This window comes from Choristoneura fumiferana, chromosome 3, assembly GCF_025370935.1.
Source record: "Choristoneura fumiferana chromosome 3, NRCan_CFum_1, whole genome shotgun sequence".
Lineage (NCBI taxonomy): Eukaryota > Metazoa > Arthropoda > Insecta > Lepidoptera > Tortricidae > Choristoneura > Choristoneura fumiferana.
In genome coordinates, this window is record NC_133474.1 from 22,116,918 (window position 1) to 22,132,653 (window position 15,736).

The window sequence follows — 15,736 nt, forward strand, 5'->3', positions numbered from 1 at the left end:
AGAAAATGTTTAAAATACGATACATTTTATTTTATATCGATTTTGACTTTTCGAATAACGTAGTAAGTACATTTGGAAAGATAAGTAAAAAAAATCGTGAGGATTAATCGTGACTTCGGTGTTTTTAGGAAATATAACTACTTTTAAAAGCGAAACAAGTTTTATTGTTTTGACCATTGTTATTATTTATGCAGGAATGTTAATGATTCGCATGCAACGATATTATGCTTACCCACATTGTAGATTTAAGACATTGCAACACTCTACATGAGCAGCATGTACGATCTTCTTTTAATGTATCCTACCATCTACTACATCTATACTTCATGTATGCAATTAATAAACTATAAACAACAAAGGAAAGAAAAGCTTACAAAGCTAAATAATCAATCCTACTTTAACTCAAATCTATAATAAGTACAAATTAATTCTAACCTTTTTTTAAAAGGATGTAAAATCCGATTAGAATGCCATATCCAAATCCATGCACCTGTCTCACTGATCCCACAGTAAGTCCTGATGCACTTTCGTTTTTTATGCAGCTCGGATCTCCACCCTAAATTGGACGTCACACACAACACGCGGTCGTTTTTTTTTCAAAAGGTTCATTTCATTTATCTTCAAAGTCATGATTCGTTGCATTGTGCCGCGCGTAAATACTCATAAAAAGTTTGGGTACGAATGATACTGGCCGAAAAAGTGGAAGTGGAGCTGGTAAAAAAGCTTTTAATTTTAAATAAGGAACGTTTCTATTTTGTTTGCGTAGGCTGCGGACTGCAGATAGTTTGCGGAAGATTAGGCGAATACATTTTTTCTTTTACAGCCATAAAATGTTAGCCAGTTTCATGTAGAGATTTTAATCAAAAGATGTCATAGTTTTGACTATTATTACCCGTTATTTCACTTATTTATTACCGGTGTTTCGGTTGAATCATAATTAGCTTACCAACCTCAACTTTACGACCTAGGAACATTATGGAGTCTAGTGAAACGAGACCGAATACTTATTTTTACGACTGGGTTCCGAAAACCATTGTAACAGGCTTAACTGTTTTGCACCGAGTTAGAACTCGCTTGAAATAACCATAAACGTCAAGAAAATTAACTGCATGGCCCATAGACAAAATCACCTACGTGAAATGAGTTTAGTTCGTCGATAAGGTCACACACACATACAGCTTTGAGATATAGTGGTATGAGGTTGATGAATAATTTAATACAGATTATCATAATTATGCTAGAAAATAACGTCAGTAGACAAATAGCGCAACTGTCTGTGATCAGATCTGGAACCTTTTCATAAACAGTTTCGCGTTGATTTCTTTGGCAAATGTATTGGATGTCAACATGACTTTAGTAGCACAAAGCTTCCACGAGATTTAGTTTCCTTAACATATGTTTAAGCATACATGCTAACGCTACCAATCCTTTATTACCTATTCTCAAAACAAATACTGCTGTCGGCAGTTATTGATCATCCTTTTCTCGCGGCTTATGTACGTCTACCTGCTAGGCACAGGCCTCTCCTTGGAACAAGAGGGCTTGGGCTGTAATTATCACGCATCCAGTGCGGATTGGACACTTCATACACCTTTGCCTTGCAGGTGTGTAAAGTTTTCTTGCGATGTTTTTCTTCATCATGAAACTTACGAGGCCATAGGTTAAACCACTGGGGCACCACGGCTAGGGTTCTTACAAAGCCTTTAATTATAAATATATATATTAATTGGCCACCGGTAGGCAAGTATAATATTCAGCATTAAAATTCTGAGTACTGTTGTATACCATTTGGCACTGAATGTGAATGGTGCTTATTTTGCATATGTTTTGCAGATTGCAATCATAAATGATGTCCATACATGTGTGAGTTAGTCTCCATATAGTATGCTATTATGTCTGCGGATCGAGTTAATTATGTAAATGAGCCAGATCTATCCGTGACAGATGAGTTCGAGGCGTCAACTGGGTGTTATATTACCAGCGAGTGGGGTATTTAGAAGTAATACATGTTAAAAAATTCTCAGAGTAACGAAACGATGCAACTATCAAATTATTAGACCAGAAAGTAGTTTTAGGATAATAGTATGTGAACTCAAGTCTATCCACTGACCTTAAATGCATTATTGTCCCTTATTCCTCGTACATATATTAGGGTGTTGGTTAAAAGTCAACTTTCATAAAAGTCATTGTCTCACCCCGCTATTGGGTTCTACAACCACGATTAACGTATGCGTTTTTTTCATTATTTTTTAAATGAATTTTAGAGGTCGCTACCGCTTGATAAAGTTTATAAAAAAAGTAAATTGGCATGAATACAACACGTCCCAATTGTCCCGGTTTTGTATTTATTTTACTTTTAGAACGTATCTTGGACATCTTGGTGTATCAGGTAAAGGAAATTCCCGAGCAATCGCCCAGGAATCCCCTCTACTCGATACACCCCCTCGCTCCACTACGGTTACTTAATTGTAAATGACTTCAGAAATAAATACCTTGATGCGGAAGAAATCTACTTCAGTGTCATACATATCCTAATTTTATGTTACTTATGCTAAATTGTTACAAATTTATTTGATTTTAATAAAAATAAAGTTTGTTCCTATGAACTTTGGGTTTTCAAAACTTTGATAGCTGGTAGCGACCCCTAAAATGAGTTAAAATAAATAAAAAAACTAGCATCCATTAATCGGGGTCGTACTCGTTTTATGAAAGTTGATTTTTAAGTATCACCCTAACATACATAATCATCTTTCATAACCAACATTGGTAGAGGCCAAATTATTTTCTAACTTAATTAGGTCCTGATGCTTCTCCAGCCGCTGTCACCTTTACCAAGCTATGACGTCAATTATTTGTCAAAATCTAATTTTGTGGTTAGGTAATTGAAAGTCTTGGTTTTAAGTGCTACAGTAGTGTTTATTTATTTAAATTCACGTGTTAAAAATATTATTTCGTGGTATTTAATAAGTACTGTTTTTATTTTAAGCAATCAGCTCAGAAAATAATTACTAATGCGCAAATAAAAAGAACATCAATTTTAATAAAGCAACGTCTCGACATTAAAGTCAACCAGTTTCCCAGAATATATCCGAACACTTGTACATTATAATATTCATATGTATTTACGTAAGTAGGTAAAACCGAAATTTATACAGCAGAGCTACTACCAAAACTCGAAGTTCGTATCGTACCGTCCCTCTCGCTCTCGTATTAAATAGTATAAGTGTCAGAGGGACCACACGACACGAACTTCGAGTTTCGAGTTTCGTAGTAGCCCTGCTGGCCAACGCACGCAGGCGCATACATTAGCGCGATTACAACTAGAGATGTACTCAACGATGTCGCTGCCATAAATAACCGATATTCAAATCGCCCCGATACCGATTCGGTACCGCAATTAACACGCGAACTGGTTCCACTAGTGATGAGCCGAATTTGTCGATAAATTGCCAGAGCGAGATACGATCTTATCGGCCTCGATCGGTTAGATATGCACTTAATTAAATTGTAGATGAAAGGAAAATTAGTAATGTTTAGCGAGATATTTGTTAATAGTCGCTCGAAAAGTAGAATGAGTTTAATTTAGTTATTCATACCAGTCACAGCACAGTCGAAGAATTTTTATTCTAATAGATGTCGAGATTATATCGATGTTAAGACTTCTCCTTGTACTGAAATATCGCGCCAGGCTTTTTTTATGTTCAAAGTTACCTCATTAATAGTATAATAGCGTATCAGATGGATTATGGCTTGTGAAGTTCCCAATCCGCACTGGACCCGCGTGGGAACTACGGCTCAAGCCCTCTCGTTCTGAGAAGAGGCCTGTGCCCAGCGGGACGTATATAGGCTGGGATAGGGATGGGAGATGGATTATGTGCATTCCAAATAATTCACAACGATTGTGAACGATTCATTATCAATTTACTAGTGATATAAACGGATATTGTCTCCGAGTTTAGCTCGACTGAATGTACCCTTCTTCTAGGAGCACGCGACGAAACATGTCGAGCTAAACTCGGTTTAAGACGTGAGTTATCCGTTACAATATCATTTAATATGAGTGAGTCTCACGGTAGTTTCATGTTCAAAATTTACTAGTGTGTAAGGTTGGTCCTGCTTACTCCTGAATGACCCACTATAGCGGCCACCATGCTTGAGTGCCGCTGTTAGGTAGCTTGTGACACTTCAAGACGTAGTAATGGGCGTCAGAAGCATTGCTGTTCTAATTCTATCGATACATCTACGCTTCAACACTAGCAATACACAGAAATGGTTTTATTCGCTCTTGCCTATAAGTGTGTAATGAATCTTATGAGTATGGAACGAGATAATAACGTGGGCATGGCCCGTTTTTTTTATAATTTGGGTACATTATTAATACTGGTTTGAGTGTCGCTAACAGTGATGTGTTGATTTCCTTTTTCCACTATATTTAATATATTCGGTGAACTGTCTGGCCCCGGAGTAATGTACATTTAAATTATCTAGCTCTAACAGATTTTTTGGTTCTAGGTTTTTACCAGAATGTTTTTCGATTTGAGAACTAGGCAACGACTTTGAAAATACACATCCTACTAATTTCAGTTCAATAGTTTTTCATTGTCTTTCAATATTCTTTATTCTCTTTTTCTTGTTTAGTTTATTTGAAAAAACTAAGTTCATCTTATGGGATTACCTACTTATGGTACACCTAAGTAATTAGAGCTACGCTAAGAGTTTTGATAAGTTCTATTTTGTTCGATACCTAATGTGCGAAATAAATAATCCTTTTATAAAAAAAATAATTAACCTGTCAATTGTCTTGCTCAATAGGTATATACTGACTCATGTCACAAGGGGGAACCTTATAATAATAAATTTCACTATGATTTCCTCGAAAAATGTATGAGAAGTCAACATGACTTTGTAGCAAAAAGGTTCCCTGGTGCATGATTCAGTTTGTTTGACGTTGTCATTTAACCGTATCAGTCACCGTCAATTGTTTTATGTATCTCCAATATCAATTTCAACTCGACGAGCTAACCCTTCATCGTGTTTTCGTACAACTCGCACTTGGTAGGTAATATTTATGCCCGTGCATCCCAGTACTTAGCGGGTATCAAAAGAGCCCGATTTTACGGCCGTTGGAGCGGCCGTAAACGACGGACAGATTTACTGTTCGCTGAGTGCCTCGAGTGGAGAGGCTTCTGTGTTAAATAAATGAACTAAAACAATTACTGTGCTCACCAGAGACTATTTACAGCGGATAGTTAGGTACGTCTAAGCAACAAAAGTGTTTCCACGTAACTCCACCGCCTCCACGCTGTAAGAGCATACACGCATCATACAAACCCAACTATCACCACCATACCACTCTGACTCCACCATACTACACTACTCGTTTCGAACTCAACCAGAGTTCGTCCTCAGAGCAGCATTGTTACCAGATGTTAGTCTGGTGCTAGAGTAGCTATCGCAAGGGCGTAAGTGAGCAAAGTATAGCCTAATTTAATAAATTATAAGTATTATTTAATAAATGCTTAATTACGTTAACGTTCAGGAGCTGGAGAATTCGGTGTGAATGTGGCGTGGCTCTTAAAGCACAACCAATGAATAAGAAAATGTCTGAAAATCTTAATTTTTATGTTTGTTTTTCCGCATTGCACAACCCCACACTGCGTAAGGTACATTTTGCTTAAGAGATAGGCTCTGCTAATACTGGATAATATTCATAGTTCGTTTTGAACATGAAACTACCGTGAGACTCACTCATATTAAATATAATGACCCGGATAACTCACGTCTTAAATCGAGTTTAGCTCGACTGTTTCGGGCTAATCCGTAGCCCTTCGTCTTCGGAGCAACGCGACTCAGCGGCTGCTGCAACACGCGCACCCGAAACATGTCGGGCTAAACTCGATTTAAGACGTGAGTTATCCGGGTCATTATATTCATAGTTCGTCTCTTTTTTTGTCGTCATAATTATGACTAAAACTTGAACAGTGAAAATTGAAGTCTGCAATAATTTAAATATCATATTTAGATAGAAAAAAGAAAAAAAAATCATTCGTGATGTCATGGAAAATTTTATTTACAAGTACAAACCGGTACCTACTGTTTATCCATATATTTCTAGAAAAGAAGTCTAAAGCGGAATCTCCAATGTGACTCAACTTGAAATAAACGTATTTCCCATCTAAGGTTGTGCTCTTAATTTTGAAAGTCCATAATAACAATAACAAATAGTTTCTAGTGAACCGATGAATTTCCGTATTGGACGTGGGCGTGAAGTCTATGGCCACAAATAATTATCCTTGACAGTTTAAGCAATTCGGACGTGCTTTACGGGCAATAGACCATGCTCTTGTTGAATTAAAAAAACACCGCGACTTGCATGTACAGTAGTTGTATTTAAAGGATTAGCCCGAACCTAGAATCAGCGATTAAATTATAAATTAATTTAACTTGGCATCTCTTATGGTGACTGGATGGTATAGATTTTTTTTTGACATTCATAAGTGCTTGTTGAAAGATAAATTGAATAAAGATTATTATGACTTAGATTTGGGGTATCTCTTAGGTACTACCTAAATCTGACATAGGCACTAGTCTGGTATAAGAACTACCCTGCATTCGTCTTTAGATCAAATAGTCACGCCGCAAGACTTGTTTCAAATTGTACACCCGTTACAAACAAGCAAACCAATAAACTTATATTATAATGTATCAAATTCTCAGAACTTTTTCTAGCTCACTATTATGCGGAAAGAGTATACTTAATGGAAACATTTTTTTTGGCGCTTAACATTAGTATTAATTATTATAAATTAAAAATGGTCCTTTTTTTTGTGGTCTACAGTGGGGCATATATAGGCCAAGATATATTAAAAACTTGTTAATGTTAACCAGAGATTTCAGAGATATTTTTCTGTTTTCAATTACAGTCGAGTTCATAAATTTGATCAAAATGTCTGAACACGCTTCTACGTCGTTAACAATAGAGTCGACGTCGTGTTCAGATATTATTGTTGATGAAAAAAAATCTCACAAGTTTATAAACTCGACTGTACAATTCTACAAAATGCCTATAACAAAATGTATATGGTACTACATATAAGTATGTAGTAGTATAATAGTAGTATTTTTCACTTTTATAACCAGGAATACGAAAGTACCTGGGATTTGCGTTAAACCACGTTTTTGGGCAGTTTTTTTTCTAGGATATGAAATTTAGCCTTTTCTTAGATCTTTTTTATAAAACGTATTTTTATTTGTAATATGAATCATTTGGCTATTTTCTGCTATCTTTCTTCAACACAATATTGTTTTATGTGATGTTATGGAGTTGACACTACGTCGTTGTATAAAACAACAATGATATTGACCATAACTTCACCATTATGGCTGTTGCGAAATATCACTGAAACTGTCTATTTATTCGTGTACCAAGGAAGTAAATGTTAAATGTTTTTGAATGGGACATTTGCGATTTCCACAAGAGCGAAATTTACACGAACGTCTAATATTTTCTCGAGTGAGAGCTTCGGCACTCCGATTTGATGTAGTGTTGGACGGTGGAACAAAATCGGTGCAGGCTAAAATTTATTCAATGCATCTGATTAAACAATCTGAAAGCCAGGTACGAAATTCATATATTTTACTTGTCCTGATATTGTATCATCGTCCGACATAAATATCAGATACAAATTTGTCAAAATGTTCTTAGTGTTAAATTGACAATCAAGTCAAAGTATAACAATAAATTTACTCGTAGTAAAGAAGTTATTTTACTATCTATTTAGTATGAATTGTTAAAGATAATCTATCTGAACTCGCTTTATAGTTGCTTCTATAACAACTTCTTAAAACTCTTCGCTTAAATTTGCTTCGTCTCTTGTGAATCGTACTTTTACTGAGCAACGTAGATTATTAATTTGTTTTAGCTTAACATTTACTTTCTTATAATGTTTAGCATTAGTATCTAGCTATAGTTGCTTAATTAGCCGCTACATGATCACACATTTCGACGCTTCTTACTTAGGCACTGACACACTGGTTATTCTAACATTTGAGTCTCTAGTGTATGTTTTAGATACAACGAAACATCTTGAACGCGTTCCGTATTTAACAGAAGAGTGAGAGGGTACGATACCAATTTTGAATTTCGTATAACCCAGTTCGCAGCCATCTTCGATTTCGGCAAGGGGTTTCACCGTTCATTGCGCAACCAAGATGGTCACCACACAACAGTTACATAGCAGAATACGCAATGAACAGAGAAATTGCTTGAATCGCCACCAATCGTGCTTAACGTGAACGCGTTTAAGACGTTTATTGGAACAAAATACTGCACTAAGGGTTCTGAATGAATTTTGGCTAGCTCTTGTTTTATATATGGCTTGGTAAACCTTTTATACATAAAAGTAAAGACCGCCAAAGCAATATTTAAAACCAGAACTAAGTAAAATAGGTAATCTGCACGCTGATGTTACTGTCAAAGAGCGAATACTTCACGTTTAATTCAATGCCATTGACAGAAATATCAGCAGGCATGAATTCTTCTAAAGTATAAATACAGCCACTTGTTGTACGTCTAGTTAACTCTGCATTCTTGACATAGTTCTTAGTCCTTCACTCACTGTCCTCATTTTGTGTTTCACCTCTGACTCCTTCGTCATCCGAATATTGAATCCACAGGAACCGCTACTGCACCCGGAATTAATGACCCAGATTTAGAAAAGTATTGTTATTATTGTATTTTGTTAACTTTATAGCCGTAGTATTTATTTCTCAAAGCCTAAACTTCCTCAATCTGATCCCTAATCAAGATTTGAACCAGTATATTGGTTTCTGACAGAGTATTTTTTATGGTCTTAAGATCAAATAGGTAGGTAGTTAGATAGTTTACTTTATAAAGACTATTTTCTTATTTTACTGGAAATACATAATATTATACCCAGATAATAAATAAGATCATGCAACCAATCCGTTACAAAAATTATGAGCTAATTATTAAGAGCTTATCCTAGTATAAACCCCTTTTCAGTATTTCAGTTTAGTTGAATCCTTAGGAGAAAAATAATCGTCTATCAAATAATAGGGTGTCTAAGGTTTCAAATATTTTTTGGAGACCCTTTAATGCTACTAGCAAAGAGTAGCACTTCCAATTTTTTGACGCCTTACTCCCTATATATATTTTTTGTTTCATAGATTGTTAGACGAGCTAGTTCAACTATTAACGTGCTACTATTAAACAGACGGCTGTTAAGTTGGGTAGTTCGACCGTTAATTAGGGTAGTTCGACTACCATCTGCTGTTAGGTGAGGTAGTTCGACTTGGTTCCCCTGTTAAGTTGGGTAGGTGTACAGCCTCGAATTGTGTGATCATGGGGTGACGATAGCCGTGGTGCAGGGCGGCGGCGGCGCGGCGCGAGGCCCGCGCCCCTCGGGCTCCTCAACCTCCGAGTCGCTGGGGCGCAGCGGAGCGCAGTCAGACCCAGACATCAACAGCCGCCTCCAGCCGAACCTGAACACCTTCTGGGTTAGTATCGCAGTTTTTGAACGATGCTGCTTGGTGGCCCGCTTATGACAGAAGTTGATAGCCTAGAAAACAAAGCTGCTTAAATTGTTAAGTTTATAACATTAGTTTTGTTAGGTACTGTGGGACTGTAACTAGGTAAGAGCTTAGGTACTGGGGATCAACGCGCGTGACTTTAAACTAGTTCAAAATAAACAACTTCTTCAATCATTTGGATTTATTTCAGAGCTTAAAAATACATTTACATAGCATAGCACCAGCCGCTTAGGCTATCGGGAGCAATCTGCGCTCCGACATGTAATATCCGCTGTCAATCTAACCTGCCAAGTGGTCAGTTTTACCACCTGCCAGCGGTATACAGCCTAGTTCCTACATATCCCTCCTTCCTCACAGAGGTGGGGACCTATCTACGGCCCTACCTAACGGGGACATTACAGACAGAAAAAGGGTCTTTGCTAAAGACTAGTCACATCCTTTTCATGAAATTCTAGTCTATGTTACTACAATCATAAATAGGTTATATATTTTCAAAATTTTCAAATCAAGGATGGGCTTCGCCGCCCAAAAACCCCGAAACAAAAAAAGGTACGCGCCTTTTCAGTAAAAAACCTAGCTACTAAAGACGCGTGACATTGCCTGTGCAACCCGGCACGTCATTCTTGCTTCATGCCCATCATCTTCATCAGGTGATGAAGGTTCCTCAGCACCCCTAGCGGAGTTGCCGTTCCACAACGACAGCAATAGCCGCTGGTTTCATCTTTTTATTATTTCACAGCCATGATCCAAGTGTGGACCCCTGGGCAAGCTTCATCGGCGATCCCAGTTGGCTGTGTGAACTTCTGTTGCTTGAAAACTATTGAAAGGCACAGAAAATCAATCATTAAATACACCATCAATTAACACCACATATTCTGGCATATTGAACACATGAAGGTATGAAGTATTCCACATGCTGAGATAGACTAAAACTACTCATTCTTTATATATAGAAATTCACATCATATATGATTACAGTTCACATTGGGAGATGTATGAACAGGCAATCTCATATTCGTGAAGTTGAATATGTAAACAATTATATTAAGTTCACTATGTAATTAAAAGTTATCTGTTTGGTTTTCCAGCGATGTCGTCAGACATCAGTTTTGACAAGAGCAGCTGGGAGCTGCCATCAGTTTTCATCAGCCACTGCATGGCTGCTGCAGATTGCCATCTCATTTCTGCATTTACTTAATTGATCTCCCAATATGAAAACACACGAAAAAAAATATATTAGTCACATAGTAATAACAACACACATTAGTCATATAAATTCATTATATCATTAATTTCCTACCAACTCAAAAACTTTTAATTCAATTACCTATAATTATAAAATTCAATCGCAAAAAATAAATTTACAATGTTTACATTTGAATGACATTGTCAATCATTGGTCGTGTCAATTTTTTCTAACCGTCGACACAGAACTTCTCGGTGAACTTTTAAAAAGTTTTCAGTCAAACCACAAAGTTCATTCGGCTTGAGACAGCCATCACTTTCCGTCCCTTTCACTCCTAAATGAACGTTTTTAAATTTTATGTTTCGTTCATTTAGCGATCCTTGCTGCGAGAAAAACCTTTTATTAACATAACTTAGATAATGACGTGACTTTTGATTACCTTTTCTATGGAATCTATCAGGTCCGTTCGCGTTCTCACGTCGTCGCATTTCTACTCTTCCATAACAACCAGAAGGCGCCTCTCGCTCCTTCATCAGACCTGCCGAACCAATCTGCAAATTTTCCGACTTTCGTACCCTTTCAGGCTTCGAGCTCAACTCGCCTTTTCGCCATCCTTTTGCTCCATCTTTCTATCGATCCTCGATACTTTCCCAATCGACTTCGACTTCTCCCACTTTCCTTCACTCGAACCTGAAGCAAAATAATTTAAAGCACGGAACCCTAACAATTTTTTTACTGATCGCGCTTTACTTTCCACGGTCAAGGAGTTAATTTGCTCGCACTCAACCTCTTTCATGGCAACTTGATTTGCACAAACCTTTTCAGTCATTAATGAAAAGTCGTTCGTGTCACTCAATTTCGAATAAAATTGACACGGAATTTTTATTCAGAGTCAAAGTATGACTACTAAATCAATCATTGCATTATTTGCAGTCAAAAAATCTTGCCCTAGAATGCAAAAATTTGTGCCATCATTAATTACTAACAGTTTAATTCTACAATAATAATTATCTATCAAAATATATGTATTTACAATTCCTATAGGCTGAATCATGGAGCCTCCTGCTACGCGCAAAGGATCACTGAGCTTGTGCTCATATTTTAAGTTTATTTCCTCTGCAAGGGAAACAGATATCAGTGACACATTGGCACCACTATCTACGAGGGCCTTGCATATCTTGCCATTGAGCTCTATGGGCACAAACGTGTTCAGACTATTTTTCTCAACAGTACAAACATCGGGAAATTCACTAGAAAAAATCGTATTAATTTGGAAACCATCATTATTGCCTTGATCCCCCTGATGCTGCTGCGGCACCGGCTGTAGCTGCCGCGGCCTCAAATTATACCTTCCATATGGCATACGTGATGTTCCCTGGTGTATTTCTTGCGGAAATACCATTGTTGGCGGCGTTTGGGACGTGTCATACTCCGAACGCGGCGTGAATCGAAGAGGTGGAGCATCTCCTTGCTCCCACGAGTGTTGATAATCTTTTGTAATATTAATCGGCAGTTCTACTTTATGTGTTTTCATGTGTAATTCTGTATTAAATACATCACACAATTGCAGAATCGTTTTTCTTAGCTCCTCCTTTGACGCGAACAATATAGACGCTAAATGTAATTGCCATTGCGAATTAATAGACTTAATAAAATGCTTGATAAATCTGCTGTCTTCAGTGATTCCTGCTTTTAAAGCTAACCTTTCTAGCTCATAATAAAATGATAGTAGCGGTTCCTTTGGTTCCTGCTTTCTATAATAAAAAGACTGTGCATAGTCTTCTTGCGACGGGAATTGTTCTACTAATCCCTTCTTTATCAAATCATACGACTCCAACGTCGTGAAATTGGCCTTGTACCAGGACAACGCAGGCCCTTCTAAGTAGAGTGCGATCGCTACTCGCTTCTGATCTGCGGACCAATTCTTTATGATCGCAATAGTTTCAAATTGGTGGATAAAATCGTCCACATCCGAATATCCTGCGAATTTTTCCGCCATCTTCTTTCTTCTCCGTAATAAAATTTATCTGCCCGCAAATTCTATTAAACACTGGGATAGAGGAAAAAAAAAATAACTCACAGTTGCTTCCTCAAAAATCGATACATTTACCAAATTGCTTCACTTTTCATGCGCTTTTTTGTCATAAAAGCTCGTCTTTTCTTAACAATTGTCCATAGACCGCTGGAATCGCTGCGGTACTCCGTCGTCCTCTGAAGCGATAGCTAAAACATAAAAAGTACACCGACCGCGCCTAACTCCACCACTTGTGGGGACTGTAACTAGGTAAGAGCTTAGGTACTGGGGATCAACGCGCGTGACTTTAAACTTAGTTCAAAATAAACAACTTCTTCAATCATTTGGATTTATTTCAGAGCTTAAAAATACATTTACATAGCATAGCACCAGCCGCTTAGGCTATCGGGAGCAATCTGCGCTCCGACATGTAATATCCGCTGTCAATCTAACCTGCCAAGTGGTCAGTTTTACCACCTGCCAGCGGTATACAGCCTAGTTCCTACAGTACAGTCATCATCATAAATAGAGCTATGAAACTACCGTGAGACTCACTCATATTAAATGATATTGTAACGGATAACTCACGTCTTAAACCGAGTTTAGGTCGACATGTTTCGGGCTATTTCGTAGCCCTTCTTCTCAGGAGCACGCGACTCGGCGGCTGCCGCAACACGCACACTACATGAAACATGTCGAGCTAAACTCGGATTAAGACGTGAGTTATCCGTTACAATATCATTTAATATAAATAGAGCTATCTAGATAGCTCAAAAAACATCTGACATTACCAATTGTGTTAGTAAATGTTTTAATGTTTTTGAGCATAAAGATAGTTCTGATATTCATAATGGCGGATGTATCTACTTAACTACTGTATGATTGTTTCAATATTAAAACAGGGGTTTTAAGCATCTTTAATAACGTTACGCTTCGTTTTAATATTTAAACATCTTAGAAAAGTTAAAAAAAGATTACGTTACCCATGTATAATATAGAATATAGATTAAATATAAATAATTAAGAAAAATATCATATAAATCTGTAAATTAAATGTAACTAATTAATGCATGTTATTTACGTCTACTTCGGGTAATATTTATTGAATACCTTATTGCTATTGTGGAAGAGCGGGATTTCCTGACACAGGTGTATATTCACTTACTAGGAAATTCGGCCCTGTTTAGAAATATTATTTCATGTTACCTGAATAAAGATTTTGATTTTTTTGATTTTTTGATGTATTTGCTTGCTTAGGCATTAAATTTTTTGATAAGATGTGATTAATTTTGAGCTATAAAATAGTATGTAACTAAATAAACTAAGCGGTAAGCGGCCATCTTTGCTTCGCGCGTTTAAAAACACATTTCACTTAATTTGCATCATTTCACTGTCACTCTATAAACTATTAAATAAAAAATTAAGGGGCTGTTTCACCATCCATTGTTTAGCGTTAACCGACGGTTAAATGTGATGCCGTCTCAGTCTATTTGAACAAAACAAATAGAGATGGCATCACACCTAACCGTCTGTTAACACTAATCAATGGATGGTGAAACAGCCCCTAAATATTGAGACAAGCAATAATATTTTTATGGTAAATGTGCAAAACTTTTACCACTGGAATTAAATAAATGAAATCGGCTAAAAAACATTTTCATGTCGTTTATTGCATCGACGTTGTTGAGCTCAGGTAGAGCCATGCTGATAAATCGAAAATTCGTCAAGAAAAATACAATTACAATAAAAACATCATTCACATAAAATAAAAAACACCAATTATATTACACCAATAATATGTCAATGTGAATATGTCAATAGTGACACCGAGCTCAATAAATGCTTAACGTAAATATTTAGTTTACATATTCTATTATTCACTTCTCTTATTATTATAATTAGCATGTGTGGCTTGACTGTTAGTGTTGATTATGAGATTAAATAAATAATATAATATTATCATTTAAATATTTGATTAAATGCGTTGTCTCAATATGTATCAAGGCTTTATTAGAAGCACTGCACTGTAGCCCATAGCTTAATTTAGGTAATACACAATAATTGTTTTGCATGAATGTGTGCTTATAACTTTGAATTTAAAGTGTGAAAATATATTTGTAAATATTCAGGTAGCAAGTAAGTACTTTAATTTAATCTGTTTTTTTTCTATGTTGTGTTGTGTGCCTTTTATTGGTGTCTATTTTCAAATGTTATTCTTTCAAACGACCATTTTTGTAACATGGCTTGTTATTTATCGGAGCATCACAGTAACGACATGACACTAGAAGAGACCGTATCGGGTCGGAGTGGAACCTTTTGGCTCCAAATAGTATAGAAATAAACGACAGGTCGATGCAATAGATTGTATTTCAGGATCATCATGTTTTAACTAATTTAGTTTATGTAAACGCTCATAATAAACAACGGCTAGTCAAAGCGAAAAACCATTTATCTAAATACTTCGCAACCACACGTGCACACAAATGGGGCCCAATGACAGCTTTTACGAGCTTTTACTCGCACGTCAAACAAAATTTCGCACTAATATCACAACAAAGATCGCAGAAAAAAAGAAAGTTTCCAAGATAAGTATCGCGATGGCGATAGACAGAAGTACATAGAGACAACAAAACACCTACTTACATATGCTTTAAATAAATAAACAATAATAAACTAGATTGTATGAGACATACTCCGATGATGCATACCTCTTACCAAATTCTAACAATTTTTATTACCCATAGTTACTAAATCGAGAAATGAGACGCAATGTAAAATTAACTTTATTTGTGAGAAGTAAGATCTTGTTTTGTGTGTCTGCGCAGCTGTCCGGTTGGGTTATTTATTGCACATTGCGCAGATACCCGTTCCCAGACGTTATTCTAATATAATTCGTAAATCGAAACGCCGAATGGTTTTAATAGAAATCACTAACATTGTTTATGTTGGAGTACCATCTTCGTGCGGTTCTCAAAGTTTGTTGG

General features: G+C 36.6%; 1 protein-coding gene across 11 annotated transcripts in view; it reads left to right on the forward strand.

Annotated features, from left to right (window-relative positions):
• Ca-beta (Calcium channel protein beta subunit) overlaps positions 1 to 15,736 on the forward strand; it is a 209,158-nt gene that overhangs the window by 33,571 nt on the left and 159,851 nt on the right. For 9 of the 11 annotated variants that reach the window (XR_012451271.1, XM_074086187.1, XM_074086191.1 and 6 more), the window contains exon 3: positions 9,391 to 9,519. The exons of the other annotated variants lie outside the window; for them this stretch is intronic. Coding sequence is in view for 8 of the 9 variants with exons in the window: in XM_074086187.1 (XP_073942288.1) it covers positions 9,391 to 9,519 (129 nt within the window). In the remaining variant the exon portion in view is untranslated. The remainder of the gene's footprint in view (positions 1 to 9,390; positions 9,520 to 15,736) is intronic. 11 annotated transcript variants of the gene reach the window in all.